The sequence below is a fragment of the Nicotiana tabacum genome, chromosome 17 (assembly GCF_000715075.1).
Source record: "Nicotiana tabacum cultivar K326 chromosome 17, ASM71507v2, whole genome shotgun sequence".
Lineage (NCBI taxonomy): Eukaryota > Viridiplantae > Streptophyta > Magnoliopsida > Solanales > Solanaceae > Nicotiana > Nicotiana tabacum.
In genome coordinates, this window is record NC_134096.1 from 8,812,120 (window position 1) to 8,823,968 (window position 11,849).

Here is an 11,849-nt window from a genome sequence, read left to right on the forward strand (position 1 = left end):
AAAATTCTTTCCAAAAAAAGTGAAAAAATTCTTATGTCCAATCAGGCTCTTAAAATTCAGCTCAAAAAAGTTCTGACTAATTCCAAAGGTCAAGGATGACAACAAGGACAATGCTTCATTGCACAATGCACACTCCAGTCAGCAAGTCAAAATGCAACATAGTTTAGAATTGACATTTGTTGTCTATTCCCAATTTATTATCAGGATAAGTAGGCAAGTGACAATGGAAAACAATTTAAGAGTATTAAATAGTTTTTTTTTTTTGGGGGGGGGGGGGGGAGGTTTAAAGAAACAAAATTTGGCATCTTTGACACCCGAATTACATGCTAGGCAAATTAATTAAATACCATTAAGGTCGAGCTCATGAATCGATATTCAAATTAGTTACAGTTAGTGAGCAGAGTTAACCACATTGAGTGATAAAACCCCAAAAAGGAAATGGAAAAAAATCTAAGAGACTTGTACAAAGCTAGCTAGCAGAGGAAGATGTAACCTAAATTCTCAAACTTTAGATTCCAATGCTAAAAGTATCTTCTTCCTTGGACCCTGAAAACAACAATGGACATTCACTATAATTGGCACTTAATACAGGACTAATTATCACTCTAATCCACATTGTTCGGTGTGACTCAGAAATAGCAAATCCAAGCTTTGATTACCTGCCGTAGAATTATTATCTAGCCCAAGCCTTGAAACAGTAACCTCCCCGAATCAATGTGATTTTCATGACCACCATATTAAAAAGTCCTCTCTGAAATCTATCATCCTACTAATTCAGACATTTGCGCTACTTATTGAGAAATCTATCATCCTATTAATAACAGTTCCTCCTTCTGCTGACGACAAAGATCAACATCTTATCTTTTTTGGGTTTTATTTTTTTGAGAAAGGAAAAAAAAAGAGAGGATAAAATCTTATCCTTTTTGTTGTGATGCCTTTTCTATTGGGCAGAAAAAAAGAAGATAAAAACCTGAAGGGTCAGACTCCAGATCAATTCTTATGAAGCACGTAACAACAAGATACATACCATTGGTATTCCCATAGCTTTAAGATCTTCATCTGTCATGTGTAAAAGAGCAGCCATATCAACCTGCAAGAATAATAGTAAGGTCATAGGTGATATTCTGCCGCTCTTCTAAGTAAACTGAAAATGACAATAGGAGCGGAAAACTACATACTTCTTCAGCTTGAAATGTAACTGCATACTTCTCAAGACCCAATGATAGTAGAAAACTATCTACTGATTCAACCTGCAACAGAAAAAAATATATGTAACAAAGCACAACCTCATATCAGAAATTTCTGAGGGCCATAAGCAAATTTTGACTCTGACATTGCTGATAACATAGAGGGAAAGAACCAAACAAAACAAGATAAGCAGTAAGAATAGCAAGAGCCACAGTATTACTATTTATACAAAAAACTATTAAACATGATGCAGACGATTGTAATTGCACATCATCTGATTGAGGAAGCTCACGCTAAACGGCCACAAAACATGTGCAAATGTGCAGCACAACATAGTTGAATGAAAATACTGGAAAGGAAACATAGGCTGCATCCCTCTCCATAAGGTGAACAATGAAATGGACATAAGACTAGATTAAACACAAATCTCTATATAATGTCTTAGAAATCACAGCAAGAATTGAGGGACAAACAACAGTAAAGTTGAACAATAACATTCATACAATACACTATTCCAGGTTTGTCTTCCAGTATGAGTCAACATGGACTCACATGAAGTTTCTAGGTGCAATAGTGGACGGTGTAAAACTTGCCTAGACCTTTCCTCTTTTCTTTTTTTGCCTAGACCTTTTCTTTGCGAAAAGTGTAAGTAAGGCCTCATTTGTTTGCACTTAATGGAGGTATGAATCTTAATCATTCAGATCTCAGACATTGTGCGTTTGTTTTTAAAATTTGAATCTTAATTGTTCAGATCTTAATCGTTACGTGTGTTTGTTTTTTTTACTTCACAACTACTTAATGGGTCTGAATAGGTCTGTATCATTAAGATCTATAACAGAGACTTAATTTCATTAAGATGTTATCATTCATATTCATTATTAGCTGTCGTCACCGCCTACCATTATCAACTAGCAACATGCCACCCATCACCACCATCATGCTCAATTATAGCAGTCACCATTGTCGACTATCACCACCCACCACTATCATTCTCAACGACAACCAATACTCATCCACCTCAACTACCACAACTAACCACCCCATCACCATCAACAACCATAGCTGGCACTGCCCACCATTATAAACTACCACCACCCACCACCATCTTCCTCAATCACAACTACCACCACCACCACCCGCCATTATTAACTATCACCACCCACCACCACCATCCTCAATTATAATAGCTACCACTACCAATCACCACTAGCTACTACCCCAAAACTACCACCATCAACTAAATCTACCACCAACCACCGCTTTTAGTCGGCATTCACAAGCACTACCGTTAGCCATCACCGCCAACAACTATCATATTTTAAAAAGCTATATATTTTAGTGATGGAATATTAGATTAATTAGTATTTTATTTGAATTTTATGTTTATTAATTTTCAAATAAACATAAATTTGATACATTCAGATGTTAAAAAATCAAACAATCTTAATCATTTAGTATTCAGATCTTAATACACATCTTAACATTCATATGTGTATTCAGATTCAGATATCTTAATCTTAATACACATCTTGATATTCAGACGTGTATTCAGATTCAGACGTCTTAATCTTAAAAAAACAAATGAGGCCTAAGACTTGCCTAGACCTTGAAATTCAGATATGATCAAGGATAATCTTTCCACACAAGTGAAATATATGGTCTTTTGCTTCTCTTATATTCCAAATATATAAGTTCCATAAGGTAATAGATCAGTCCAGATTGACCTTAGCATATAATCTATTAGTGTCTTATCCCCGTAAAAACTATATCCTTGTTAAGCTCTCTTTTCTTTTCCAGAAAATGAATTCTCACAGAAATCCCAGAGGAAGGTAGGGAAAATAAGTGGATTAGACCTCGCTAATCAAAATCCCCAATACTACACATATTTTCAGCTCAATTTCACATAGTGTTCCTTTTTTTGTTGGCAAAAGTGGAGCATTTGATGTCTTCTGTCTGACTTGAGGGTCTGTAACCTGTTTGATAACAATGGAATGCATAAGCTGATTGATTCAGCACCTCTTTGCCTGAAATCAATCCAATACCTCAAGTTTCGGACGTACACTCTTCATCAATACCAACCACAGAAACCAGTAAATAAAAATGTGCATAGTTGCTGAATCCTAGAGAAGCAAAAATTATCTAGCATCCAGCCTGCCATCAACCTTATCTAGTCACTGGAACTTCCCCTCATACATAAGCATGACCTTTTTTTCATCCTTCGCTAAAGCCTCCTTGAGCTCCATACACCTATTACTCTTGGACATGATATATTAGTAATATTATGATTAGTAATGTTGAGATTAGTTATACTGAGATTAATCCTTATTTGTTTGGTTTAGTGTATTAAAAATAGCATGCATTGCCAATTTTTTTTAAAAAAATTGCTTGATTACAAAAATACCCTCCACATTCTTTGGAAAGGATTTGGAAAAGGTTTTGAAAGAGCAGTTTTGTCTTTATACATGCTTATCCATGTATTAAAAACCATGGTATTGTTAATGCCATGGTTTGCTATGTTTAAGAAGAGTATTGAATAGGGTGTATAACTAATATAGGTATTAGTTACACATAGGTTGAGAAACACTACCAAATAAGGGATTAATAATACCAAAGCTAATATATGTATTATTTTCCCGAATACATCCTACCAAACAATCCCTCAAAAGTCTTATGTTAATTCTGGCTTCTCAGCATTAGTAGTGTAGTAAAACGTAAAAAGGCTGCCTACCTTTTTTAATATGGTAAACCTTACCCCCCCCCCAAAAAAAAAAGCAAGGAGCAAACAATGGTCCTTTCCCACTTTGCTTTCCGTGGTGACTCGAACCCCCAATCACATGGTTGGAGCCTTGGAGGTGGAAGGTTTTCCACAAGACTATCCTCTCTACTCAATAATAAAATTAAATAAATAAATAACACAAAAAGCTTGTGCACTTCTCATTCACCGCCTATCTCTAACTTAGATCTCGAAGAGGGATGTGCCCCTCCTTGGGGACAACACATTAGTACTAGAAAGTGCTTAAATAGGTGGATAATCATCTTCCTGGGGGTAAAGACACTCCATTTAAATGATCTTACCTTGCTAAATGTTGACCCATTAGATTTATTTATATTTTCAATTATTCTTATGGCTTCCATTTATTTAACTAGTGGATCAGAACAACTCACTTACAGGAAGTGAAAAGTTGGCACAAATGGGGAGGAGACGAATTAGTTGTTTGCGTCGTTGGAAAGTACGTAGAATTACCGGTACTGGTGCAATGACAGGTTTAAGACGGGTCATGAACTTTAGTAGATACCAAAATCAATGGTATGATTTAATAAGTTGTACCTACAATTGACCAAGTTACTCCGTCCACATTGAAGAGTTCAGGTAGTATAAACAATTCCTACCTACAACATATACACACAAAAATAAAATAAGCATGCCCAGAAAGCACCTGTACTAAACTAGGCACAAACAATAAAGTAATTTCTATACATGTGGTTTGGGCCCAGGCAAGAATGTATTGCAAATAGGGTCCTAGAAAATGAAGTCTTCACAGTGTAATGTTGAGTCAATACCCAGTCACTCAGCCATATTAAAGAGTCCATGAAGCATATACCATTTACCCACAGCATACACATACAGAACAGAATAAAATAAGTATGCCCAGAAAGCACCTGTATCTAACTGGGAATAAACGATAAAGCAATTTGTTGCTCAAGCAAGAAGCTATTGCATATTGGGTCTCAGAAATGAAGTCTTCAAATCTTCCGGGGGACTCAACTATGGAAATGAACAATTAAAACAGCTATCTTTGTATGAACAATACAAATAAATTTGAGGACTACTACATATACGCAAACTTAGCAGCTTTTAATTATACTGGTCATCTGATTACATGTCACAGCATTCTAATACTGGACCTGCAGACTGCAATAAGCATAATACTTTCCGAACTTTCACGCAATAGCTTCGTAGAAACACGATCCACCAACCAACAGCAGCAAATTAAATATTTAATGCTTAAAGAGCAGAAGACTAAGGAATACGGTGTCATGTAAACAAGCTATCTTTGTCTAAGACCTCCCCTCACCCTTCTCCGCTGGTGGTTTTCTTAAAGGCATATTTTGTCTTAGTGACGATACTAACGTTCCATGAAGCAATAACAAAAAATTTGTAAATACATTCTCAGACTCGTGCTTTTTCCCCTGATTGTGAATTTTATAAAGGGCTGCACAATTTCTAGCAGCAAGATCTCATTTGTAAAAGTAATCTGAGTAAGTGAGATATTCTTGCCTTCTTCTGGGACTTCTTCTTAGAAACTTTGCTGGCAATGTTTTTCATCTCCGAGGCAGGAGCTTCAGCTACGACACTTCTCTTGGAAGGTTTGCTGACTTCAGGAATTGTCTTTAGCTTTTTTGGGGGGGCACCAATTTGCATTGTTTGCGAGTATACAGTACCAGAGAGCTTTTCCCGCAGATCCCTCGTGCCTCCAGATAAAGAGCTCTTTATTATTTGAGTAGCTTGTTGAATACTTCTTCTACGTTGAAGTTTGAGACGAAGATCCTTTGTACCAATTCTCTGATCTATACAAGCGCACAACAAAAAAAAAATCAACCTTTTATTGCAGAACTCAAGATGTATACTGCCCATTCATTTATGAAAAAAATGCTATATGAATAATGTGGTTCTCAAACACCCCATACTTGATCCTTGAAGTTCATCAGGCTCATAAAGGTCATGCACCCATTTGTCATAGTCTTCTCTATGCCTGAAAAAACAAACTACAGCTATTAACAAAAAGATTGATAAGATTCTTCTTTCTTTTTAGGGAAAGACTTTGACCTGTGAAGATACATATGATTCATCTTATAAACATACTCATTACAAATAATGGTCAGATAACAACAATATGCCATTTTTGACAGCTTGATTTATAATATTCATGTCGATCCCCTTATCATTACATTTCATAAAATCTTTAATGCTATTGACCAAGCATCAAATCCATCTACATGTACCCAATCCCCCCCAATAAAAAATTAGTTTCCAATTCTAGGACACAATAAGCAAGCAATAAGGTGAAAACCAAACAAGCAACAATGAAGCGTACCATAAAAACAAATTCAACCATTACAAGAATCCTCCATGCCTTTATCTTTCCAGAGCTGGCACTCTTTTAAGGAAAATAAACAAGATGACCAGCTAAAATTGAGCTAGATACACAAATCTTATTAAACTAATTCCATCCATTACTTGCTAAAGGTCAGAAAGTCCAAATTAGAATCGTGATAACCAGTGAGCTAGTGTAAGTTTGAATGCTAGCTACACGCATCTTCTGTATACTGCAAAACAAGAAGAGAACAATCTTTCAGTAAGCAGCTATTGTACAATGGTACAGTTACTCCTTAATGACATGTTGACCTGTAGGTCATATGGTTTCAAAGCATGGAATAACGTCTTCGCATAAATGCAAAGGGAGGAGGTTGCTTACGGTATACACCCACTCTACCCTTTCCTTCACTAACCAGGTAGCACTTCGAGAAGGGGCGGAGCTAGAGACCAAGGTATGGGTTTGGCGGAACCCGGTAACTTTGGTCGAAACTCTGTATTGGTTTTAAGAAATCCATTTAATTTGTATAAATTATAAATAACCCTAGTGACTTAAAAGTGCAAGAATCCTGAACCCATAAGCTTCAAATTCTGGCTCTGCCTCTCATTTCGAGCACATGATAAGCAATTTTTAGGACTGAAGCAAAAAGCTGATTGAAGCTAACAAACAATATATCTAACCAAATTGCAGGGATACACCTTCAGTCGCCACTTAAACCACATATATAATAGAAGATTTTTTCTTAAAAATATACTAAGTATCTATACCAAGTCTATACCTACTGCAACAAAGTAATAGTTGGTGCAGTGGTACTGGTGCCCTCCACTCGAGTCTTTTCCATTTTATGTGGCACATTTTCTTTTTAAGTAAAGAAGGGCACTTTTCTATATCTTGAAACTATTTAACTTTATAATTCTCATTTTACCTTATTTTTAGGCACTACCGTCTGTTTCAGACCACAATTCAAAAGTCTATCTTTCTTTCTTATACTTTATGGCCAGTCAAACACGGTTACATAAAATGGAACACAAGGTCGTAGAACAATATATATATATATATATATATATATATATATATATATGTGTGTGTTTGCGCAGCAACATCCACTAAGTATAATATGTGCAGATGCTCCGCATTCATTGTGTGTGCGTGTGAGAGAGAGGGAGGACCTCTTGCCGGAAATTAGTCTCCGGCGAGCAGAATCATCAGCAGCATTGCGCTTCAGCCTTTCTTTTATTGACGTCCGACTTAGTGCCTCTTCCCGATCAGCGTACATGATCACGCTTCCAGAGTTGATCACCAAACCCAAATCAAAGCTCGGAACCCAAACCCTGATTCTGTGGATGTACGTATTTACACAAACACAAACTAGCAGGAACTGAAAATTGTAAGGTGCAGAAAAGGTTGTTTTTGGCAGCTAAAACATTTTCCCTTTTATTTCTGAAGGGAAGAGGGAAAATCGAAATAATAATGTGCCGTCAAATTTCCTGGGAATCGGGTTCGGGTTGAGGTTTGGGTAAGCATTTAATCATGTAACACAAAAAGAGGCCCTTTGGTTTGGTTACAAAAGATATAATAAGGAGTAATTTTCATAACCCACTATTAATTAGTGATTATTAACTTCTTATAGTTATCATATACATAATTATTTTCTATAGTTATTATTTAATTGTTATGGTAGTGTATTCATATGTATTCGCGTTGCTGTATTCATGAATACAGCATAAAAAAGCGCCTAAAATCATAGCAGATAAGCTTTACATGCATGTATTCACATGTATTCGCGCCATGTATTCATGAATACAATAGTAAAAAGGGTCGAAAATCAGGGCGGTCCAGCTGTATGCGCATGTATTCACATGAATTTGCGATGTTGTATTTATGAATACATCAGTAAAAAGCGCCTAAAATCAGGGCAGTCTAACTGTATGCGCATGTATTTGCACCATGTATTTATGAATACAGCAGGAAAAAACCCATAAAATCAGGGCAGTCTCGTTGTACGCGCATGTATTTATATGTATTTGTGCTGCTGTATTCATTAATACAGTTGTACGCGCATATATTCACATGTATTCGCGCCATGTATTCATGAATACAGTAACGACAATCCCTTAAAAATAGGTATGTCCAGCTGTCTAAGAGAGAAAAAAAATATAAATATCGTATTTCATGCCTCAATGGTAGTATATACCATAAAATACTTATTTTGTTATAAAATATAAAAGGTAGCTATAGAAAATAATATTTTAAAATAATTTTGGTTTATAATAAATAGGGTGTATACCTTTGCTATAAGAGGTAAAATTTTCGATAATAATCTCCACACTAGCTAGGAGCCTGTTTGGCCAAGTTTCTTGGAGGTCAAAAGTACTTTTTTTGCTCAAAAAAGTACTTCTTGAAAATTTTGAGATGTTTGGCCAAGATGAAAAAGTATTTTTCAGCAGTAGCAGAAGTAGCTTTTATGTATTTAGGAAGAAACTACAAATTCTAGCTTCTTACAAAAAGTAGAAGCAGAAAATTAATTTTTTCAAGACAAAAATATCCTTGCAATAAAGTTATATTTTTAAATTATACCTTATTAATTTAAATTTTTTTATTTTCCTTTTGTTTTTTGCCATACCTTTCTTCTCTTTTTTATTTCCATCATTTTTTCTCTTTCTCCTATTCCTCTTTGGAATATGCTCTCTATTTATAATAGATCTCTTCTTTTATATAGTGATTTAAAAGAGTATATTTTTAATTTATATTGACATATTTATATCATTATGTAAATATAAATGATAAGTAATACCATGTAGCCAATATTATTTCTTTATAGCTATATTTATATTAATTGAATTTTTAGTTTATATTGTTACTTTATGTTTTATATTTTAGTTGAATTTCTTTATAATAAATATTAAATTTATTATCTCTTTTTAAATAATACTAATTACAAACCGAATCTTTATTGTCTTTTTTTGTTATTTGATACTCAAAAATATTTTTTGGAAAGATTGGCCAAACATAATTTGTTTATAAAAAGCACTATTCAAATAAATTGGCCAAACACAAACTGCTAGTTTTCAAAATTACTTTTTCAAAAAGCACTTTCGAACAAAAGTACTTCTCAAAATAAGTAGTTTTTGGCAGCTTGGCCAAACGAACTCTAAAACTAGCATGCGCTTATATAATGTTTAGTTGGGATATAAGGAGATTTTAATCTCCACATAGAAAATAACACTAACTAATTTAATTAACTGAAATGCAATGACATATCATTTTCTGGTTTCGGGAATTTGATTTTTTTGGTGAATTGTATTTTCCAAAAAAATTAAACACAATTCAGTAATTTTAATACAATATTAACAACAACACGACTCAACCCAAACATGCGGGTGCTATATGAAATTCTCACCGGCCACGTTACTCAATTTAAATCCCCTTACGCGAGTATAGTTTAGTAATTTTAATGATATAAAAAATGGTTTTATGACTTTACTGATATAAGCGGAGTTAGAGTTTCGATAACGATTCAACCGAACCCAGTAGCTTTAGTACAAACTCTATATTTGTCTTAAGAAATCTATTGACTAAGTATAAATTCTTTAGAACACACTAACATAAAAAGGCTAGAATAACGAACCCAGTGACTTCAAATTCTGGCTTCGCCTCTGTATAACATATAAAGTTCAGTGACTTTAATGATACAAAAGATAGTTTTGTAACTTCACATATACAATAGCTAAAGTTTAGTGACTTCAATGATATAACAAATTAATAATTTTATAACCTCATTAATCTTGTTGGTAAAATTGATCAGTGATCGCTCATGAAATTAAAAAGGTACTTGATACCTTAACTAATATTTGATTACACCACTTACGTGAGTAATTATACTTTACCTTACAAGATTATACAGGGAGAGGAAATTAAGAATTTTATACCCAAAACATATTGAAAAGCTAAATCGAATCTAGAAGTATTCACCAAGGAAAGCAATAAATAGAAACAAAACTTTCTGTGTACGGTCGAAATCGAGTTCGTGGTGCATCCTAACCTCTTACATGATAAGTCAAGCTTGAGACATAACAATAAAAGACTAAAGATCGACCCCAAGTCCCACCGGGCTAGAATCCGGAGATAGGACGCCTGCCTTCGAGAATATCGAGGCAATGATCCCGAAACCGGTCCTAGCCTCAAATGACTTTGAAGAAACATTATCAGCATAGCGAAATATATATGACCGGACGGATATTATGGCGGAAATCTCGGCACATACTGATAAAGAACCGGCGATTAGTAAATCAAAAGTTTTTTACCTTTTATAGAATTGTACCTAAAGTAGGACTCCTCTACTATATAAAATGGGTCTGATAATTCATAAAACACGTTGTAACGCGTATTCCAAGGCAATACACCATTACTTTTTCTGTTATTAATTCTTTTGCTTTCGTTCATTAGTGCTTGTTGTTACGAGCCTAGATCGAGGACCAATATTTCACTAAGGCTTAAATCGTCATCTTCGTGTGGTTTGAGCTTACTTTTTCCTTATTTATTTAATTTGTCTTTATTTACTGCTTTGTGTCGAATAAATCCAAGTATCTTCAAAATCACTTACAAATTTAATTGTTATCCAATTTTGAAAGTAAACAGTTTGGCACCCACCGTGGGGCTGAGAATAATAGTGGTTGTTTGATATAAATTTCTATAACACGCACTACTTTACACTTGTTCTTTGGAGTTTCTCTAATTTTAGGTTAAAGTTCAAAATGTCAAACTCCCAGTCAGCGCCTCTACATGTTGGCGATGAGTCCGATCATCACAGCGAAAATAACATAGTGCCCAGTGGCGGGGCACCACTCGTTGATCCCGTCAGAATTCCTGTCGTTGACCCGATTGACGCCAACTCGCATATGGACATCAACGCAAATCTGCCTACCGACCCCGAGAATAGTGTCCGTGGTAAAGCCCGATCAGTAACCCAAAATGCGTAATACATTGGAGGGGACGGAATCAATTTACGGGTGATCTTCGAAATATTGCAGGCTCAACAAGTGGTGATAGCCCAGTTACAGAACCAAAGTCGCGCACCGGGCAGAATTGAACTCGATCCATCCCGGGAAGTCACCCGCATAAACGGACCGGTCATAGAGATGCCAAATGAAAATGAATCGGGGGCCAACCCCGAGATCATAAAGATGTTGGAGGAACTAACGAAATGGGTAGAATCAGGGGAGAAGAAAATCAAAGCTAATGACAAAAATGTGGAAACCTACAACTCAAGGGTCGACCAAATCCCAGGAGCACCGCTGATATTAAAAGACCTGGATTCCAAGAAGTTCGTTCAAAAACCTTTCCCTCCGAGCGCAGCTCCTAAATCGATCCCTTAGAAGTTCTGCATGCCCGAGATTCTTAAGTACAACAAAATGACCGATCTAAATGAGCATGTGACCTCTTATACGTATGCCATCAAAGGGAACGACTTGGAGGATGATGAGATCGAGTCTGTCCTGTTGAAAAAGTTCGGAGAGATCCTGTCAAAAGGAGCTATTATATGGTATCACAACTTACTTCTTAATT

General features: G+C 35.5%; 1 protein-coding gene across 1 annotated transcript; it reads right to left on the bottom strand.

The window, feature by feature from the left end:
- Window positions 1-319: 319 nt before the first annotated feature.
- LOC107759715 (uncharacterized) lies at window positions 320-7,726 on the bottom strand. Its single transcript, XM_016577714.2, has 6 exons — window positions 7,454-7,726; window positions 5,878-5,942; window positions 5,468-5,757; window positions 1,179-1,250; window positions 1,028-1,090; window positions 320-546 (listed from the first exon to the last, which is right to left on the bottom strand). The coding sequence occupies exons 1-6, from the start codon at window positions 7,558-7,560 to the stop codon at window positions 502-504; spliced, it is 642 nt and encodes a 213-aa protein (XP_016433200.2). The 5' UTR covers window positions 7,561-7,726; the 3' UTR covers window positions 320-501.
- Window positions 7,727-11,849: the final 4,123 nt, after the last annotated feature.